We start from the raw sequence: 23,152 nt of genomic DNA, 5'->3' as shown, positions 1-23,152 counted from the left end.
AAACAAGTAAGCCCTGCAAACCAAAAATTCACAAGCTTTCAGTCGCGTCTCGTAATGAACTAAAATGCTTTTTTTCACTAAGAGAACGAACGAAGAATCCGGAACCACAGCAATTCCATTCGAACACATACCTATAAAGCGATCAATTGGCCATTGTAGCTTCGGTTTGTCGAAACATAATATCAGAAGTAAACATTCATATACGATTTGGGGTCTATGAAATGTCTATAAATATTACTCTTCTAACCCTGCTCTTCTCAGGCTCTTGTTATGATGGAAGTTGTGGTGTTGAACAATGGTAAATAATCATGACATGGGAAATACTTTGAAGGATAATAAGAAACCTGGAATATCATTCTTATAAAGTTCGATTAACCTCAGTGACACATGTAAACTGTTTTATTGGTCCGTATTTAAACACGATTAAAAAGTAATATCTGTATCTCGGGAAACTAGGCCCAGCATATTATCATTTTTGGCTATTTTGCCGTTTAAATGTTTCATGTGATTTATGGTCATGATTTTGCTTAAGTTATTACAAAAAAATAGACTTTGATCCAACATTCAAACCATGCTTTTATTTCAACAGTTTCATTTTTTTTTCAACATTACAAATAAATTCGATAAAGATGAATCTCTCTTGATGGCTTCATTTTATTAGGTACATGTATCTGTCACTTTCGTAATATAATTGTATTAAAATGTCTTAACCAATCTAACTTTGAAGTTAAACAAGAAAACAAAATTGAAAGAGTCTTCATTGATAACTAGCATAAATTATCCAAGATCAAATAAAGTTTTGATGTACTTCATTGTCTTTCCTAATTCTTAAATTGAAATCAAAGTGATCTGTTTGTAACAGTAACGACCAGTTTGAAAGTATTGTTCACTTAGACTCTCAATGACCCAGGATTGTTTTATAAATTCAGAAATTATTTGTTTGTTTGTTTGTTTGTTTGAATTTGAATATCGCGTAAAGCTACTCGAGGGCTATCTGTGCTAGCCGTCCCTAATTTAGCAGTGTAAGACTAGATCGAAGGCAGCTAGTCATCACCGCCCACCGCCAACTCTTGAGCTACTCTTTCACCAACGAATAGTGGAATTGACCGTCACATTATAACGCCCCACGGCTGAAAGGGCGAGCATGTTTGGTGCGACCCGGATTCGAACCCGTGGCCCTCGGATTACGAGTTGAACGCTTTAACTCACCTGGCCATGCCGGGCCTTTTCAGGAATTGAAGAAACTGGAAAGTTTTCCGGGAACCTAATTTTCAAATATTTAAGCATGGAGGAAGAATTTATTTACTTGCTTATATTTCATGTTTCTAAGGTTTTGGGCTAAGTAAAACAACCAAGTTAAGCGTGTTTAGCACTCTCAAATAAAATTTGGTATTGTGATGAAGTGTCAAAAAAAAAAGAGTGGAACTTTATCATCCACTCTTATTTTCACAATCAGCTATAGATATTCATTAATATATGGACTCTATTTTGAAATCTCATATCTGTCGTCATAAAGATACACGTATCACAATAAAATGAAAAATTAGATTAATAAATTAGTTCTCGGGTTATTCATAAATTACTTATATACATCCAATTAGATGCAGCAGAATAATTATGTCAACTAAGTAGCTATAACTGTAAAAAACATTCTACAACCCACTCACCCTTTTTATTTTATTTTTGCAATCAAAATGCATGAAAATACAAACGTTTATCAGCTGCTTATTGATTTCATGTTTGGTAGCTAACATTTTGGGAACGTAAATAAAAAAATATATAAATAATCGACTTTTTCTTAATACTATGAGATATTTACTATAAAAATTTAAAAACTACACTTTAAAATCTATAATATATTTTGCTTGCTATTTAACCATGAAGCTACGAATATAAATAAACTCAAACTCAGATAATCGTTCCGCTGTGCCCTAGTTTGTTCAATTCTCGTTAGGGAAAGCATGAACAAATTATTCATTGTGGTTTAAATCATTTCAGTTATTTGCTGTGCTCTAATTCGTCCAGTTCCCTTTAGGGAAGAGGATGACGAAAATTATAGACTTTGTTCGGTTTTTCAGTTTTTTCTGTTTTGTCTGTGTGCTCCGAGCAATATGAAAATGACTTTAAATTTTCTAAAATGGAGCAGTTTAGAGAAATGTTATCTGAGGTACAGTAAAGTTGTTAGTTACACGGTTTCTTTATAAAGCCACTCCAAACAAAGACGAGATTCCGATTTGTTGAAAATGTCTAACAAATACGCGATATTTTCAGATAGATGGGTAAAGTCTGTAAAAGGGAGTAGATACCCCATTAAACGAGCAATGTTTAATATATTTACGTCAGATGTGATTGTAAGAAGAGAAATGAAAATTCGTCGTAGTCTACACTCATCAGCTGCAAGATTTCCTCAGATACACAGGTGTGTTTCGTCAGAGACGACGTCTCTCCAGACACGAAATTTGGACTTTGTTTCACTGATACTACATCAGCCACAATATTCTCACAGACGTATATATCATAGATGAAATATCCCTCCAGAAATAAAATCGAAGATAAAGCAACTCATTCATACAAAATGTTACATCTTGAAGACTCTTCGTGAAAAACAAACATGAGGTTCTGTCATAAAGATAACTCAACTGACGGGATACATCGTTAGAAAGACATCCTTCAAGCAAGATATTACGTCATAAAGATGATCTGTGAGACACGAATTTGTGTTTTTGTTTTCTTCATTTGATTTTACGAAACAGGATATAGCGTGAATTCAAAGTAAATACTTTGTGTAAAAACTTGTTTAATGTTTACTTTGTCTCTCTGTTCTCAATAAAGTCAAATCAAAACTGAATATATGGTTTTCAAGTTAATAAAAAACTTTAAAAAAGAACATAATGCTGGCTATAGGTTTATTTTAATGTAGTGTTGTTCCGTGAAAAAAAAACTGTTACAAAAAGTGCCTTCCCGAATAGAAACATAATTAATTCTAACCTTTAAACGTATAAAGCATTCTAATATATATATATATATATATCTGATCTAGAATTAGGCATACAAAAACCCCAAAAAGTGAAATCTGGTTTTACCTTTTCCCTTGCCCATTTAAATGTTTCAAATGGTTTTCTTAAACTACCTATCTAAAATAGAAACACAGTGAATTGTGGTTCCTAACTAACAACGAAGAACAAACGTGCACGTTAAACATAAACGAAACGTGGAAGTTATATAAGAGAAAACATAAAAAAGTATTGAAACTCAAATCAGTCAAATGCAGGGATAAAACTCCCTGTTATATTTTAGTTATATTTTTTTATTTGCAAGGGTTCAGTCGATATTGAAGATTGAAGCCTCGAGCGTTTTTTCCATTGTCTGAGACGAATCTCACTAAAAACGGACCCGGTGTCGAATCTGTAAATAAAACGAATTGTGTGATTAAGCTATATTAAATAACTGTACAGACAAACTGACTTTTGAAAATATACAGTTCGAGCTAATTGATAATGTGATATTAAAGCGTGAACACGATTTTAATTGACAGTTTTCTTAACATTTTAAAATATTACTCAAATCTGCAAAGAGAATGAACAACTCGCCACACAGGATTAACAAAAGAAGCTGATGTTCAAAAAAGCATCAACATTAGGGTTAATGTTCTCATCCTTTCTTAACTTGGTGAGGGTGGATGAAATATATAATAAAGTAAAATCTAAAATTAGATCAATAGGCAGCATTGGTTTGAAAGACCCTTACCCTCAGCTAATGCTCGTCCAAATATGACTGTATTGCAAGACTCGGACTTCAATAAGGATACACAATTTTTCCCTTATATTATGCAAGTAATAAAATCAACATATTTTTTTTATTTTCAACAAATTAAAATAAAACTCCAGATCCAATAAAAACGAGTGTCATAGCGAGAGCTGAAGCAGCTCTTCCAGGACTCAGACCGACCAGAAAACCCAAAGAGACTACTGAGAATTGATATTAAAAATTTCAACAATGGAAATGAAAAGAAATGGTTAAATTTCCTATAACCCTAGAGCTTTCAAAAGATGGACATTCGTCCCTGAAGAAGAAAGGCACCTTTCGAAAGCGCTCGGGTTATAAGGTTTTTATTCATTTCTACCAAGACTTCTTGAACCTATGTGTTTTTCTAGCAGCATGGAATTGACAAGAAGATACACTGAAACACATAAAAAGTTTTAATATTGAGGCAACAAAACCTTTTGCCCAAAGACCCTTTGAGACTTGGTTACACCAGTTATAAAAAAACAGTCAACTTTTGTATGCAAATTAACAGTTCATACCAATTTTTTCGTGTTATAAGCCTTTCTTTATCACAGTGGTACCCTTGGACTTTAATATCACTGATGTCGCATTTATCATTCCTTTAAAGTTGAGGATCCACTAACGTACGAATTTATATGTAGAGTGCAATACATTTAAAAACACATTAAAATGTTTACATAAACACAAGCAAAATGTATCAATCACATTCATTCATCATTAAAATGTTCAGGCATTAAATTCTGGTGAAAATATATGTTTTAAATTTAATGTATCCTGTTTTATGGAAGTATCTATTTGGCTTTATTAAGAACCAATACTGCAGCAGCAGTACAAACCTGTTAACAGTTTAGAAGTGGTTATGTTTGTTTCTCGACCTCTTACAATACTTGTAGAAGCAGCTACACGACCGCTACACAGTCGGATCCCTCCTATCACCAAGAAGTCTTCTGGACACGTGGCAACAACTGGTGCTGTGACAGTCGACGATGAAGATGCAGTAACAGAGCCTACACCGAAGGGTTTAATCCCCGCGACATCAGAGGAAAGTTCGTATGAAACGGAACAAAACCCTGACTCTTTCTTCAAGCAAATGGTGTAATCCAGGTTGTTGGGATAGCCTTGATGAACTGAGGAACCATCTTCATCATAATTGAAGCTCTTAATAACGCCATGAGTCCCAGTATAGTATTGTAAGCAATGAAGGGGAACTATAACAAACACAAAACCACAGATAATTAATTATTCTTCATAAACAAGGAAGAGAATTGAGATGAAACGCACACCGGTAAACGTCACGTTATATTGTTTGTTTTCGTTTGAATTTCGCGTAAAGCTACACGAAGGCTATCTGCGCCAGCCGTCCCTAGTTTAGCAGTGTGAAACCAGAGGGAAGGCAGCTAGTCATCACCACCCACCGCTAACTCTTGGGCTACTCTTTTACCATCGAATGGTAAGATTGACCGTCACATTATAACTTCCCGACGGCTGAAAAGACGAGCATGTTTGGTGTGACGGAGATTCGAACCCGAGCCCCTCAAATTACGAGTCCAGTGCTTTAACTCACCTGGCCATGCTGAGTCCACGTTAGAAAGTATCTTCAATGTACCACGTAGCTCCGTTACCCCAATGTATTTTATATTGTTGTTTTTTGTACTGTTGTTTCAAAATTAGCTTTTAGTAATTTTTAATGCAGCTCACACTAAATAATATGGCATTTTTTTTTTCGTTAGCCTACTTTGTATGTATGTGTTTAAAATACCGGCCTGAAAACGGGGAAGACATTTTTTAATGAAAAAAATAGGATTTATAAATTCGTAAAATTATTTCCAAAGTTCGAATGTGAAACAATTTATTTTAATTTTAAAACGTTAAGCAATGTTTCAAAGGTTTTTTCCACGATACTTTTTTTTCTTTAAAAGAAAATAATTTTGTGATTTTAAGAATCTGTTGTTTTTGTACTTATTAAATATAAAATTACACGTTAAAATTTAGTTAAGATCATAATATAGGCGTAACACCAGTTTACATTGTTAATTATTCAAAGAATTAAAAGGCCTGTCCTGGCCTAACGTGTTAAGGCGTTCGACTCGTCATCCGAGGGTCGCGGCTTCGAATCCCCGTCGCACCAAACATGCTCGCCCTTTCAGCCGTGGGAGCGTTACAATGTTTCGATCAACCCCATTATTCGTTGGTAAAAGAGTAGCCCAAGAGTTGGCGGTGGGTGGTGATGACTAGCTGCCTTCCCTCTGGTTTTACACTGCTAAATTAGGGACGGCTAGCACAGATAGCCCTCGAGTAGCTTTGCGCGAGATTCAAACCAAACGAAGGAATTAAAACATCTTGTTCCGCAATCGACATCCCGTGACGAGCAGAGCGCAGATAATCTATTGTGTAACATTTTGGTAAAAAAAAAATGAAAAATTTTCAGCATTGTCCATGTGTAAAATGACATCTCTTCTGACAGAGATAAAGCAAGTAACTGGTTTGCACTTATTACACTTTAAGTTCATGTATTATGTAAAAGTATTTGAGTGTAATTCATTTAACCAAATATTTTTGCTTACCTACTTTATCAGTTTGACACTCGAACTGAGTAATTTTTATATTAAATTTTCTGGAATAGCTGTTCATCATCGTCACGTGCACAGACACCATTCCTGATTCGTCTACGTCCACATAAACTATATAATGACAAAAGTAAATTGAAAGTTGCATTAACTCAGAATACGTGAAGAAATATCATTCATAAACACGCAACTTCCAGGTTAAAAAGGCTTATACCATCCACTTCTATAATAAAATGTGTAAAGGTGTTAAAATGTGGTCATGAGTGTTTAGTATTTACAACCCGAGACGGTCTCACGTGACACGTGGAATAAACATACAGATAAAAACAACATGTGAGTACTACAAAGCAAAAAATGTAGTCTGTACGGGTTTTCAAGTCGTTTATGATTGCACTTACAGTGGTGGCCAGTGTTTAAACCACAAATTCGGGGGACGAGATTGTTTTCGTTTTGTCCAGAAATGACCAGCATGTCTTGCGAACAGTTACCATCGACAGGTCGAGCTATGTCCAGTTCCAAAAAATCCAGACGCATTTGACATATGGCGGGCTTTTTCTTTCCGACTCTGATTCTACATAGTTGTTCTTTTTCATACGGTTGGGGATAGAAAGGATTCCTGAAATACGTGAATTCCTCGTAACTGTTGTTGCCACATGACACCTCAACTAAATAAAACAGATAGGTAAGTCAACAAGACTATTTGTTTCAGTAATACAGTTTATGTTTAATTACTTTTCACACTACTAATACCCATTTTCAGTTGATAACGACTATATAAACGAATATCATTATGTAAAACCTGACAAATTCAGTACGTATAGCGCTCAGATTTATCTGTTGTGGTGCTACAGATATAACAGGTAAAAACCTTTTAAAGTGGCAGCAGTGTATCATAGAATCTAAAGACTACATGTGTGAATTGCTAATAAACTTAATAGACATGTACGTTTAAAGATCAGCACAGAGATAGAGTTTTACTTTAACTGATGATTGGCCATTCATTTGCTTTCATTTATTCCTCTATTCAACAAACCCGAAAAAAAAAGTTAAGACACCATCGCTAGGATACCAAACCAGAAAGTTACTAACCCACCTAACTGTTCAGTCAATATAACAACTTCATCAGTGACGATAGTTTAAATCTAAATTCACTCTTAGTCGTGATAATTAATAGTAATTTCTTTAAAAATCATAATTCTAGTGTAAACGATGTTATTATTGACCTTTTAAGTTACCTTTATTAAAAATTTGGTGTTTATTTATAAACGTTTAGGTACAAGATAAAACAGGAATTACCAGCCACTAATTGATGAATATAAGCTGAGTGTAACATGCAAAATACGCGATGTTTTTTGTACACTATACAATCAGTGTATTTAAGTAGCTAACCCTTATATTATGTATGATATGAGGAAGTAAAATAAATCAATACACAAAAAGTTAAGTTTTATTACACATATTTATATAATATACTAACTTTCTGAGGAGAAATGTCACAAAACAAATAATAAAAACAATTAAATGTAAAACGATGTAAGGATGGCAGTACTAAAATATAATACAAAAAGTATTCAGGGATGATACAGCTATGTATAGATTATTCATACATGACTTTCAATATTATAATTTAATGTTACATTGTAAAATGCGTACTTCAATATTATTACAATTGAAATTATATATTTTTGACTATTGATATGCAGTTCGTTTATCATAATATCATGGTTATGTCAGGGTAGGCACCGGTGTAGTGTAGCTCAGAGTATCGGACTTATGTACAAGGAAAACCAAGTTGAGTCAAAACATGTCTTGATTATCACAAACTATTGTAGATTCTCGCTACAAGGTCGGTCAGTTTAACCAACCTCGTAATCATTTCGTACTTGTACATTTTATATTTTAGCAGCATTAAATTTTAATATTGAAAGTCATGCAGAGATGATCTATGTAAAGCTTTACCATCCCTATATTCTTATTTGCATTTTCCTTGGCACTTCCACTTCTACATCATGTTAAATTTACAAAAGGTTGTTTATTACTCGTTAAAAGAAGAACCAGTATTATTAAAGATAATCCATCTTAGCGTGGAAAAATAGTTCAAAAGTAATAAAGCCACGACGTTAATTTAAATAAAGAACTAGTGTTGTTAAAGAGTGGGGTAACCCATTTTAGAGTGAAAGAAAATTATCACAATGGGACCAGTACTTATAGTCTAATTATGAAACGGAAATGAGCGCTATTATTCCTTAAAGCGTTTTCCCTCTTCGTGAAGGTGTTTCTAAAAACATCAAACAATTTTAGATTTCCTTTGGCCCTGAAAGAATTCCTGTTTTCCAGTATTTTTTTTGCAAAATACTCAATATATACTTTTGCTTTCAACGTTGTCTTATACATAAAGATTGGATAATAAATTGGGTAAATATGCAATAAACAGCAAAAACAGGAAAGTAAAGCATATTCATCCTACATAAGGTAAAAAATGCGTCATAATTCGCTGAAAGTCACTATCGAGTCACTCTATAATTAAATCAAAAGAGAATGTGTTGGTTTAAATTTTATATTTTACTTTCACATTAATCTTTGAAGTTTCATTATTGAAGTTAAAATTTTTCCAGTTTGCTAAGTAGGTATAATATTAACGTATCTTAGTGTAAAGTTATGGAAAACTAAAGAACGTATAACACAACAAGACAATTTTCATAATTATGTAACCATAAAGCTAGTCTCATACAACAAAGTTTTAAGTATTTGTTCTATAGATGTTTGAAATATTTGTTTGTTTTTATAAAACAGTTTTTAATTTCGAATCAGTATTTATAATGTCCTTACTGAAAGATGATTACCAGGATCTACTCACTCAGGTGAGCTGATAATAACTGGCTTTGTTCGTTCCTAATTAAGCACAAAACTACACAATGGACTATCTGTGCTCTGCCAACCACGGGTATCTAAACTCGATATCTAGTGTTGTAATTCCCAGACATGCCGCTGTGCCACTGTGGGGAAACACTGACAGTAGTCCAATCGTCACTGTCAATTGTTCATGGCGTGCCTTTGTGCTTTCCCCAGATTTGTGCTTAACACTTTCATGTTACTATCCACTAACCGGAAAGACTACCATATACAAAAAACTAGAACTAGATGGAGCTTACAACCAAACAGTCTCAAAAACTTTATTGTCAAGAGTTAGCAAAAAGGTGTACGTATGTACACAAACTGCACAAGAAACGGCCCAGCATGACCAGGTGGATAAAGCACTCGACTCGAAATATGAGGGTCGCGGGCTCGAATCCCCGTCCCACCATACATGCTTGCTCTTTCAGCCGTGGGAGAGTTATAATGTGACGGTCAGCCCCACTATTCGTTAGTAAAAGAGTAGCCCAAGAGTTGGCGGTGGGTGGTGATGACTAGCTGCCTTCCCTCTAGTCTTACACTGCTAAATTATGAGCAAGTAACTATGCGCGAAATTCAAAACAAACCAAACCACAAAAAACGTTTTTCAGTCCCCAGTTATACAAAATTCCATTGGTTAATAACCTTTTGCCATCACTGAAAGAGAGTTTCAATCAAAAGTGACATTTTTTAACCGACCATTGTGTGGTTATTGTTATTTAGTATTAGCTTGTGACGCCTTACGTTACAGCTTACAAAACTGAAAGGTCACAAAATATCGAGCCACATGAACCTCAAGCACTCTTTCGTTGTGCCCTGCTTTAGCTTGGTAATATCGTAAACTTTCAGCTGTCCTACTGGGGATCCGCTATGAAAGAGTACAGGAATTTATATATATAAAGACTACGACAGTAAGTCGCTTTTAGATTCGTTATAGACAGCTCTCGATGAACGTGTCATTGTTACTCCACAACGTGAAATTATTTGCGAGGAAACCAGTTAGGGATTGAGTTTTAGAGCCATAGATAAGGAAAACAGGATCCATTAGTTGAATGTGTGTGTGGCTTTTTTATATAAAGTAAAATAAAACTACTATGACCTTGTTTTATTTCCAGGATGTTTAATTATGAAATCCTCCATTATGTAGCGCAAGTTCGTTTTTTTGTTTGTGTATGCATTTGTGTGTGTGTGTGTGTGTGTGTGTTTAACTGTGCGAATTTTCGCTACTAGGTTTATTGTCATGATAATCCTAACACAGATTTCTTTTTTAAAAAACAGGCTTGCAGATAAATTTCCAAACTCGTCAATTCCAAGCGGTAAGTCTACGGATTTACAAGGGTAAAATCAGGGGTTCGATTCCCCTCGGTGAGCACAGCAGATAGCTTAATGTGGCTTTACTATAAGAAAAAACACCCAATCATGCAAGGATTTTGTTTTATATATAAAAGTAATAATTTAAATTGCCTTATTTCTAGGTAATTCTTTTTTTTTAATTGTGGTGTTCACTTATTTTCTAAATTTTCTACTCGAATCAGAACGTTACTAACAACATGTATTATTGATTTCCAGCGATTCAAAATAGCTAAACCAAATAGCGGCAACTCTCTTTGTCTAATTTAACCATTATTCGTATTTTTAGAAAAAAGGATATAAATTTTCTTAGTTCACAAGCCAGTCATCAGATGTTCTGAGGTATAAAATGTTTTATTTTAATACACACTATTGTATCAAGCATTAGAAACAATCGCATCTACAGGTTTACAGTTTCAAGGCACTTGCGCGTTTATGCAAATTTCTAGTAATGTGCATGAAAAATATATTTATGCGGAAACATATAGTCAACATTTCGATTAAACAACTTACTCAATACTAAAGGGGTTATTTCGAAAGAAGGTTGATCATAAGGTGTGGTTTGTTCTGAATTTCGCGCACAGCTACACAAGGGCTATCTGCGCTAGCCATCCCTCATTTTGCAGTGTAGGACTAGAGGGAAGTCAGCTAATCATCAACACCCACCGCCAACTCATTGGCTAACTTTTATCAGCGAATAGTTGGATTGACCGTCACATTATAACGCCCCCACGGGTGAAAGGGCGAGCATGTTTCGTGTGACGAGAATTCGAACCCGCGACCCTCGGACGACGAGTCGAGTGTCTTAACCACCTGGCCATTCTGGGTCCAATGATAAGGTAAGTCTTGTGTTCCTTTCGATCATAAAAATTTTCCTTTCACATTTTATCAAATATTATAAGTTTTATTTTAAACTGTACAGCACAGAATTTTTTTATAATAAACAATCACAATAAAATAGTGTATTGTGAATCTTTAGTAGAAATATTCTTGTTGTTTGTGTTTCTAAAATTGTAAAACATTTCTAACTTATACGAACTGATGAATTCAAGAACAAACTTAATTCTTGAAAGGTTTGCGAAGAAACGTAAACAAAAAACGACACTCACACAAACAGCACACGCTGCTTCTGTCTTCAACACAGTGGCCCATTGGAACTCCTCCTCGTTTCATACAGACAGATGCGTCATAGCACGTGCCCTCCCGTCCGTCGGCTGTCACGCATGAATCCTGTTCCAGCTCGTTCTCGCTGAAACTCAGTGACTGGACGGCAGATCGAGAGCTGAGTCCAAGTCGTTCCTTACTCGGAATAATGCTAGACTGTGGATCGAAGACGTATGCTACGTCTAGTAGTGGAGCCTTTTTATATCTCATGGATTCTGGAAAATAAGAAGAGAAGCATAATACAAACTAATTATTACTCAACCATCTCATATAAATGTCAAAACGACAATAAAATGTAATTCAACTATAACTAAAGTGACATACTTTCGGGCACATGTAAAATAAAACGAGCAGGAATTCAGCCCTTATCACTTAGGATGTACGTGTAAGTCTCCATGGTGTGTCGCTAAAATTCACAGCTTACATTGTGAGACCTGGCGTTAAAAACGCAAACAAACTTGGCTACACTGACACTAAAACAAGTTTGAGCAAATCCATCTACCCTGACGTGGTAATTAGGGTACTCGACTCACCATCTGTGGATCGTGGACTCAAATCCTACCGCTGAACATACTCGCCATTTCAGTTGCGGGAGTGTTGTAATGTTACGATCAATCCCACTATTTGTTAGTACAAAGTACCCAAAGAGTTAGTGACTAGCTACCATCACTATCCGTTCATCACTTTTTTAAATTAGAAACAACGAGTGCTGACAGCCCTTGACTGGCTTTGCACGTAGTTGACCAAATAATCGTCCATCGTTGTAAAATCGCTCGACATGAGCCTTTACATATGCTCTGTTATGTATTCACTTGACGTTTTAGTGTCTGTCTTCAAACCTTTGAAGAGTACATTTGGTTACTTCCGAAGATAGTATATTAATATGTATAAGTGTTAAACCACGTTCAAATAGCACACTTGTAACGGGAAACAAAGATGTATCATATGAGTATCAATTTTAATACATTGATATAACTATTAAGTACATTCCAAAAACTTGACTTCTGGGAAATTTTTCGTTTTCTTCTTGCCGCTGAATATCGCGAAGTATAGAAGTATTGTTTGTTTGGGAATTTCGCACAAAGCTGCTCGAGGGCTATCTGTGCTAGCCGTCCCTAATTTAGTAGTGTAAGACTACAGGGAAGGCAGCTAGTCATCACCACCCACCGCCAACTCTTGGGCTACTCTTTTACCAACGAATAGTGAGATTGACCGTCATATTATACACCCCCACGGCTGGGAGGGCGAGCATGTTTAGCGCGACGCGGGCCCGAACCCGCGACCCTCGGATTACGAGTCGCACGCCTTACGCGCTAGGTCATGCCGGGCCTAGTACAGAAGTAAAGAATGTATGAATATATACTGACCAGCCATTTTACTACGATCGGGATAATAGCCTTAAATCAGTGTGGAAAGTTCTTTTTGGTATAAGGTTCATAAATACGATGTTCAAGCTTATTCTAAAGATAGTCAATCGTACTGAGATCTGATGAAGTAACTGTAATTCTTTTCATACAAGATCAGGTCAATGGCTTGTTTCATCATTATCTTGGAAGAACCATTGTCCAGGAGAGTGAAATGCAACATTTTGGGTTGACCATAATCATTCATTATATTTTTTGAACAATAATAATAGGGTAAAGAGTCCCAGGTTAAATTCTCCGAATTTGTTATCCATCAGTCATCCATCAACCACAATTTATGATGCAAGTAGATGTTAAGTTCCTGCTTTTCTGTTTAAGTCGAAAATTGTTTGTTTCTAAGCGAAGCCACATCAAGCTGTCTGGTGTGCCACACGCGTGGAGTCGAACCCCGTATTTTAGCATTATAAGTCCGTAAAATTACTAATGTCCCACCAAGGGGCAAATCAGAAATAAGCCATTTATGGAGTAGTGTTCGACTGTCATTTGACAGTTTGTTTTTTTTATATTATTCGTAGGGTTTGTTTGTTTTGTTTTTGAATTTCGCGCAAAGCTACACGAGAGCTATTTACGCTATTCGTCCCTAATTTAGCAGTGTAAGACTAGAGGGAAGGCAGTTAGTCATCACCACCCACTGCCAACTCTTGGGATACTCTTTTACCAACAAATAGTGGGATTGATCATCACATTATAACGCCTCCACGGCTGAAAGGGCCAGCATGTTTGGTGCGACGGGAATTCGAACCCGCGACCCTCGGACGACGAGTCGAGTGCCCTAACCACCTGGCCATGCCGGGTTTCTTCGTAGGCAAAAAAAAAAAACAGTCGAATCCTAACAACGTTTTCAATGCATTGATCAACTGTGATACAGTTTGCACTTTACAGGCCTGTTCTATTATAAGTCTATTATTAACCACAGAGACAGTTGTATTCGCCCTTCTATTTCCGCTATTAACATGTGCTGATGAGAGATGTTTCTAAACTAAAACGCTAATGTTTTTGACAGAGAGACACTTATGTCACACTCCTGTGTTAACCATACAGAACTTTGTTCTTTGTCATCGCCTTCCAATTATCTTTGATACATCACTTTTTATTATTGGTTGCTATATTCAAAAGGGAATGAAACTGCACATTGTACCTTTAATGTAGACAAATAGTTATACCCAAATATATATATATATATATATAACACATGTAATGCCACCAAACCAGATTTTAAGGCATAAAAATAAACGAGAATTGCGGGATAATAACACATGACAATTGCTTGTACTGGACGTTATATTGAAACACGTGCAAAATATAACATGACGAACTACAAAAGGTTTTGCTAAAGTATAATTTAAAATTTGTCTAACGTCAATGGGCAAAGCTGAAATGAACACGCGGACGTTTTACTCCATTCGTTCTAAATATTACATATTGAGGCTACAACACTTCCCATATTTTACCACGAATTCGAATTCAATAGGGAACAATCAAATTTTGACCGTCACGGTCACATTGTGGCACCTGTCCGTGTATTTTCAAAAGCAGTACACAACAGGGTGGTTCCGGCTAACATTTGTTGACTGTGGTCATGAGAGCGCGTAAGATTTTTTTTTGTGCTGCTTAGTTATGCAGTGGAAGACTTCCAAAAAATGGTTTCCAAGCGACCGACCATATCTTCGCCAGTTTCAATAGTGAGGAAGAAGTGTTTTTTAAAATTTTCTATTGCAAACCTGACTAACCCCTCAGTTCCATGTGCAAAAATGATTTTTATTTTCTCCAACCAAACTATTAAAATCACGTTGGCACTTTGGAAAACTACTAAAAGGTCTTAAAGGCACATTGAATTTGAGTAAATGATAAGATAAAACTTATCTTTAAATATATGGTAAATATGTCAAGAAAGATCGACGAACTTGGGAAAAATGGGTCTAACTTGATCAGAAGGAATGAGTCTTACAACTTGATCAGAAGGAATAGTCCTTACAACTTGATCAGAAGGAATAGTCCTTATCACTTGGTTAACAAAGAAAAAGCTTGTTTTTCAAGTCCCGGTTGTAAAATAAATGAGTAAATTTCAAGAAAGCGTCTTCTCAATGGTGATTACTATAAACTCGGCAAATGTTTTAACCTAAAATACACCAACAACCGTAAGTAACTAAATACAGAAGAACAACTTCTATAGGAAAAGAAAGTCCATAGGGTGAAGCAGACTTTACAAGTTTTTGAGTGACAACTTAAAACTTAGGGACATGAAAAATTAGATTGTAATGTTACTTCATCTTTGGAACTGTGCGTAACAATGGAACATAGGCTACATAGGTGAGTTATTCTTTCACCTTTCAAACTGGGCATGGCGGTGAAACATAAGAACGTGAAGCCGTGTCGTTTCAAATATTTATGTAGAACACTAAACGTGTTCATAAAGACTGGTTTGTTTTGAATTTCGCGCAAAGCTACTCTAGGGTTACCTCCGTTAGCCGTTCCCAATTTAGCAGTGTAAGACTAGAGGGAAGGCAGCTAGTCATCACCACCCACCGCAAACTCATGGACTACTCTTTTACCAAGGAAAAAGTGGAATTGAACGTCACATTATAACGCCCCCACTGCTAGAAGGGCGAGCATGTTTGGTGTGACGGGGATTCGAACCCCGACCCTCGGACGACGAGTCGAGTGCCTTAACCACCTGGCCATGCCGGGCCTGTTCATAAAGAATTATCTTTTCTTCTACCTATCCAGCATAATCTGGTGATTAGGACACTCGTAACCTGCAGGTTGCGAGTTCAAATTCCGTTACTGAACATATTTCTCCTTTCATCCGTGGAGTAGTGATAATGTTATGGTCAATCCCACTTTTTGTTGGTAAGAGAGAGGGCTAAGAGTTGGCGGTAAGAGGTTTGACTAGCAGCCTTTCCCGTGGTTTATTACTTCAAAATCATGGACATCTAACATAGATAACTCTCGACTAGCTTTGAGGGAAATTTTAAAAGCAAACAAACTCTTCGATCTTGTATGAAAGATGGAAGATTGAATAACTCTGAAACCAAGAATAGGTTAGTAAACTGAGGGAAACAACGTTGACCTGAATAAGGTAATTCGGTAGTAAAAAAGAAAAGTAATTTTTTACAAGATTCCCTGAGAATGTCTTTTACAATTGCAGAAAGTCAGTTAAATAAGAATAGACAGCCAAAATTGTGAGGCTTAATTAAACTCGTTAGGTCTGTTTGTAATTAGTACACATGGGACTGACTACCTGTGCTCTGCCAACCAGGGGTGGGGAGTGGACAATATCGGTAAGACGATCCTCAATATTTTTTAAGAACTATTAAAAACAAATACTCCATAAATTCACCAGTAACTAAAAACAGAACCTTGTGAAGAAGTGATTAAATTATTAATTGTAGTTTGTGTATTATTTGCAACAGCGAATAAAAACTTTATGACGTCATTAAACATTATCAACTACTCTCCACACCCACCCACTTTATTTCTTTGTATTGCTATCCGTCAATATTAACAGAATTTTACATAAAATTCAAATTGAAATTGAACAATAATTAATGTAAATAATGGGTAATATCCAATCCACAATAGCGTGTAAAAATAAAGCTTACATCAACTATTACGGTACAATTACAAGTTTATATGGATGAAAGTACAAAAATATTTGTATCTATACAAACTGGTTATTTCACAGTAGGATTTCTAGACTTCATTGATGCAAATATTTGTACTACCTACATATGGTTATTTAAAAACAACTGGGAATAAAAACTTAGTACAAATACGCCCTGGAACTTCTTGTGACCACAAAACTGACCATCAGTTTTATATATGCCTTAATTAAAGTCATACATTTCATTTTTATGGCCCGTCAGGCAACAGATTCATTGAACAACAATTTTAAAAATGGTATATTTAACTCAGAAGCTCTCGCTTCAACTTGTATTTGAAGCGAGTTGCACTAAAGATGTTCTATTCTGGAAAATTATTCAGTGAAAGTTTACAAGGTACAGGGAAGCCCCAACTGAACGTATTAATACATAAACAAACGAAATACACAGAAGTAACTGAACCTATCGGTGGCTCAGCGGAAAGTCTGTGGGATTATAACGCTTAGATACCCAATGTTTGATAGAGCACATAATTCTCTAAAATATTTCAATAAGAATTGGCATAAAAATGACTTAATGTGTGATTTCGACAGATATCACGTACATGATGTAAATAGTCCTAAATACCTCTCCCCATTTAACATATATTTAAGAAATGTAACACGAGCTGGCCACTATGCACTAGACACTTAGTCCTTGTTTGTTTTTTTATTATTATAATTATTATTTTTATTCTTTTTTAATCATCATTACATTTTTCTCTCTTATTGAATTATTATTCAAGTATTGAATAATAATTATTATTATTACTTTCTTTGTGTGTGTGTGTGTGTGTGTTACTACAAGTAGTAGTAGCATTCTCTCTATGAAGAAAAAGGAGAAAAATACAAAATATATATATATATATGAAAATACAAAAAATAAAAAATGAAAAAACACAAGAGAAATAATAAAAAAAAAACTTCTTGTTCGTCCATGCATGGACTGAGCCCTGAAATGGGCCTGAGTATGATGTTATACTTTTACTCTGACCCAGAGCTTAAAAAAAAAAAAAACCCTGAAGACAGAGCTATAATCGTTCGGGAGAGAGGAAGAGATCAAATGTACCTGACCCTCCTGGGTATTTAACATCAATACCCAAATACCGACACAGTGAAACTTGTTATTGTATTTTGTTTTTTCTCTGTGAAACAGCAGCACGTGCCATTGTGAAAATATATTTTTTTAAAATGTATAAAATCTAAGTGAAAAGTACGAGGTACTTACAACCTAATGCAATAACGCATCATTTTCTATCTGAAAGAGCTTTAAACAGATTCTCCTAATGCGACGTTAATGTTTTCTGCAGTAACTGATATTACACACTGTTAGGACTATCAGTATAATGACTAAGAGAAGTGCGTTTTAGGAACTTGTGAACACAAAACTTTACTGCAACTAAAAAACCTTATGGTCGATTGCGTTTGTTTGTTTGTTTGTTTGTTTGAATTTCGTGCAAAACTACTCTAGGGCTATCTGCGCTAGCCGTCCCTAATTTAGCAGTGTAAGACTAGAGGGAAGACAGCTAGTAATCACCACCCACCGCCAACTCTTGGGCTACTCTTTTGCCAACGAACAGTGGGATTGACCATCACATTACAACGTCCCCAGCGTTGAAAAGGCAAGCATGTTTGGTGCAACTTGTATTCGAACCCGTTATTTACTCAAAATTTGATGGGTTTTCTTTTTTTTGCTTGTTTTACTGCTCAAGTCTTACCAAAAGGTCCGACACCCATTGCTTCTGTCTCCGGATAACCACTAAACTCTTTGATCCCACGACCTACAGGCCAGTGAATGACTTTTTCGAGAGTGACCATGAACAGTGGGGCAATCCAAAGTATGAGGTAAAATAGCTGTAAAGAAACAGAGCAAAAGTTATCATACGACTAAGGCTAGTTGAAAAGCAAATGTATTGTTGTTATGCAGACAGTCGAATAAGTGTAGCAATGTTAATATGATTAAGTGCTGAACCTTTTTGCTGTAGTTAATTTACGAATCGTAATTAATTTGGACAGTGGTTAACACTACCTGATAATAAAGTTAGAAATGTTCTAATAAAAACATCTAACATAAAAGCTCTCGTGAATACAATACAGTTTAAAAAGGTGTCTAACAATATACAGCAATAGGAACATTTAAAATGTTTTTGTCACGAGGGATCCTAAAATATGTTACTAAAACAAAGAAACTAATGCCCAGAAGTTTGAACCAACATTATTCTAAATACAAATAAACGGAACTCGTTTCGAAGGATAAAAAATATTATTAAATTCGCGATTTTCCTTACACTTTCCAAACTTTAGAAGCTTGAAATTAAACAGCGTTAGTGAACCAATAATTAATTTTTCAGAATAAGATCTTATTAATTAAAATAGTCTATACACTTTTGTTATTCTTCCGGTATTAATTACTAATACTTTAATAATTAATCAGTAAAACCTAAACTAATTACAACGTCTTTGTTTACAATGATTATAACATTAAAGAAAGAAAAACCGCGTAAATCTATAGAGAATTTAATGGCGTTTCGTTATAACATAATTATCCCGACATTGACTCTGTATTGTACATACAAACCTATTTTTTATTAATGGTACCTCGGTGAGTAGCACAAAACACTTTTGTAACTTAAATTAAAGTTAGATTCTAATTAACAACGCGTATACAAAAAGATATGTGTTATACTTAGCCACAAACTTCAGGTGGTAACACATGACTTACCCATTACAGGCGAATATTCACTAGTTAATTACAGAGACTCGTTAAGTCGATTAATAATTGCACATGAGAGATTATAAATTAGCACTTTTGTGCGGCTTTTATTCAAAATCCGTAAGAGAGTTAACTCTCCCATTAGCATCGCTATTATAAGGAAAATAATATATGTCTCTAACACCTGGTGCTGATGTAATTTGTACATACATATATACAAACTGATTCCTCACAAAATAAATAAAATTTATGTGTGCATTTTATGTTCAATAAGTACGATGAAACATACTGTTTAACCCCAAATATCTGTATTGAGTCCGTTTTAATGTATTTTAGCTGTTACTATGACAATTCTGTCGTTAAGTGAAGTGCAAAAAAGGAAAGATGCCGTTAAAATTATTAACACACGTTTTTTTGTTCATCACCAACTTTGACGATGAACTGTGGAACAGTCACCCTTTATGTTCAAGATAACTTCATAAGTAATTTTGAAACTAATTTAGTACAGTTTTGTTGGTTTTTGAATGAATTTGATTCTTTCTTGAATTTCGGGCAAAGCCGCTTGAGGGCTACCGTTCATAATTTTGAAGTGATAAACAGAACTTACTGTCAACTAACTAGTTACTCTTTAACAACATATAGTTGGATTGGCTGTTACATTATAAAGCCACCACGGCTGAAAGGACTGTATGTTCAGCAAATGGATTCGCGCCCGCGGGTAGAGAGCTCTGACGACTTAACTATCATACATTTAATGTGTTAAAGTTTTGCCTTTGAAGAGAATTGTAATTTTCTTAAAAGCAATAGCAAAAAATGATAATTGCAAAAAACATAAGGGAAAGCAATTCATCACTGATAAAATGTAAATAAAAATAACAAATATTATTATCTGTTTTGTTATTGTTATTTGTATTTTATTTTTCCAAAGCTGCGCTGGTGCTGACATCACAATATAAACAAAAATTAAAGTTAGAAATGTTCTATGAATCAACTGTAATTTTCAACTATTTACCATTTAGATTTGTTTGAAATTAATCTCAAAGAAACACAATGGGCTATCTGTGATATGCCCACCATAGGATTCTAGGATTATAAGCCCGCGAACATACTACTGTTCCACTAAGGAACTGTCATTTAAATATTAATCACAACACAGCATCCAGCTGGTACAGCGGTAAGTCTACATAGTTACAACGCTAAAAGCCGGGGTTCGATTCCCTTCGGTGGGCTCAACAGATAACCCGATGTAGCTTTGCTATAAGAAAACACACACAGAAATTAATTAACAATAATGTATTTTTTTTAAAAAACAGTTCAAGTTCAAATCAGAAACAGGACATTTATCTACTGGGTTGACAGTCGTGAACCTTTTATACCAGATATTATGTAACACAATTTGCGTTTCAGATAAATACATGTTTTTGATTATCCTTCGTTCATAACTCAGCCTTTGATTTACTTCAAGTTCAATTCTTTATAAAGTACATCTTAACACTAACACAGGACGTATTCAGTAAAAACGTGATGCCCACATAGATGATATTGTCTCGTACGTGTTTAACCTATTTCGTATAATTCACCTACACTCTAAATGTAATGATAAAACATTTTACAAGAAACAGTCCAGTGAATATATAAACAAACAAAAGATTGTTACAAATCTAATTACATGAAGTGAACACAGTTCCAGACGTATACACTTATTTTCACTTCGTTTGCAAATATGTTTCTAATTTCTTACATTTAAACTACAATAAAAAACACAATGATCTCACTGTTCTTACCATTTCGAAAAGATTTTCAAACAATGCGAACTGCGTTAATAATTTCCTTGACTGAAAACTGCAACGTTTGCGGGAAATCTCCGAGTAATTTAAAATATTAGCCTAAGTGCCAGTCTACAAGTGGCTCCGGCTAATCGTTATAGCTAAGTTTCGCACGATTACTATCGAAGAGCAGCATCTAACAGTCCTTATTAGATCATGTGACAGCCAGCATTCTCTCGATTGGTTGCCTGTGTCCAGTTATTATGCCTTCGTGCTTCCCTACATCTATTGTAACTGTTATATGATAGATGCATATTTTCTTTATAAAAATATTAATAGCATAAATAATGGCCTGTCTTTATCCTCTTTATTGACCCCTGCTGACTATCAGGTCACCACTACTGGAGCTCCTCGGTCTATCTGTAAAAGGTTATCGGATTTAAGCCACAAAACGGAAGTTATATTACATCCCTCGAGTGTTTGGAGCACCAATCGTTGATCGACACGTAGTCTATAGTTTGATGATGCTACGAAAATGAAGTTATTATATCTGCACGGCCTGATATTCGCGCGGTAATGTTTTTTTTTTTTTTTGTTATGTTGTTTAAAACTGCAGGAAATTCAAACACGGAAACGGTAAGGCCGCCTTCCGGAAGGTACTACTATCGTGTCTGAAATCGTCATGGGTATCTATTAGACAAGCAAAGCAGTCCCCTTTACAAAGGAGAGGAAGCCTTGTACTGTTATTGCGTTGGATATACCAATTAACCTGAATTAATTATTGACTCCTTTAAGCCTTCGGAAATGTATTGTAACAAAACAGCTTTCTACTAGGATTTTAACCACATTACAGTTAACCGCCCAAATCATTAGCACTTCTCATCAGTGTAAAATTAACGGTGCTGTCACTTAGTCATCACCTGTATTTGTAAGTTCAGCACTTATAATTATCTAATTATGTCACTAATTATGATATTTACCATTAATATTTGAAAAGATGGTATTTCTCGATTAAGCCATCATATAGGTCATCACCACTGAGTCGTCGTGAATCACATCCGGACAATAAACGTTATGTGGTTTTCGCGTTACCCAAAAGCCTATTCGTTAAAAAGAGATTAATACAGCACATAAAGTGAATTAATAATTAAGTTTACTTAGTTCGTAAAAATGAGCCTAAACTGTTTTTCTCTTATAAAGCAAGGTTATTTTTTATAGTATTTATTCCGTCATGACTGTAAACTGCAGAGAAAAGTTTAAGATTTTCTTACATTAAAACAATCGTTAATACTTGTTAATAAAGATACACTTTCTTCTGATGGCACAATGGATTTATTGGTGACGAAGGTTTAACGTATTTAATTAAGTTAAAAACCCGTAAAAAAGATCTTCTTATAATATGATTCTACTTTATGGATAATTCAATTATTCGTATGGTTAACTGTAGTGCATTCTACGGAGATTGAGACAATTTGGCAATAAAGATAGAAACGACCTTTATTATCCGCCTAATAATCAAATAATTTTGTTTCAGCATTACCAGGACCGAAGAAATCGCAGTGGTGAAACGTTGGATGAAATCTTTAATTATTTTTTTCTGGAAGATAAAGGTTCTTCTCCTTTTAATTTTATTACCAGAAAATCTTTAAATATTTATAGAGTTGTTGAAAATATTGGAGCTGGCTCTCGTTTATTCATTCTTGTAACTCGTTTTCCCGTTTTGTACTTATTCATACCGGTATTTGTACGGTTTGTTTGTTTGAAGTTGAGCACACAGCTACACAATGGGCTATCTGTGCTCTGCCCACCACGGGCATCGAAACCAGGTTTCCACTGTTGTAAGTCTGCAG

The 23,152-nt window shown here is 35.1% G+C and overlaps 1 protein-coding gene across 1 annotated transcript; it reads right to left on the bottom strand.

The window, feature by feature from the left end:
- Positions 1 to 589: 589 nt before the first annotated feature.
- Positions 590 to 21,714, bottom strand: LOC143228807 (uncharacterized). The gene is made up of 7 exons (XM_076460174.1): positions 21,321 to 21,714; positions 18,542 to 18,677; positions 11,705 to 11,974; positions 6,752 to 7,018; positions 6,351 to 6,467; positions 4,623 to 4,994; positions 590 to 3,405 (listed from the first exon to the last, which is right to left on the bottom strand). Exons 1-7 carry the CDS (start codon positions 21,321 to 21,323, stop codon positions 3,308 to 3,310), a joined length of 1,263 nt encoding a protein of 420 aa, XP_076316289.1. The 5' UTR covers positions 21,324 to 21,714; the 3' UTR covers positions 590 to 3,307.
- Between the last annotated feature and the right edge of the window lie 1,438 nt (positions 21,715 to 23,152).

Source organism: Tachypleus tridentatus, chromosome 1, assembly GCF_004210375.1.
Source record: "Tachypleus tridentatus isolate NWPU-2018 chromosome 1, ASM421037v1, whole genome shotgun sequence".
Classification (NCBI taxonomy): domain Eukaryota; kingdom Metazoa; phylum Arthropoda; class Merostomata; order Xiphosura; family Limulidae; genus Tachypleus; species Tachypleus tridentatus.
The sequence above is the reverse complement of the archived record's forward strand: the minus strand, read 5'-3'. Positions and strand labels throughout refer to the sequence as shown.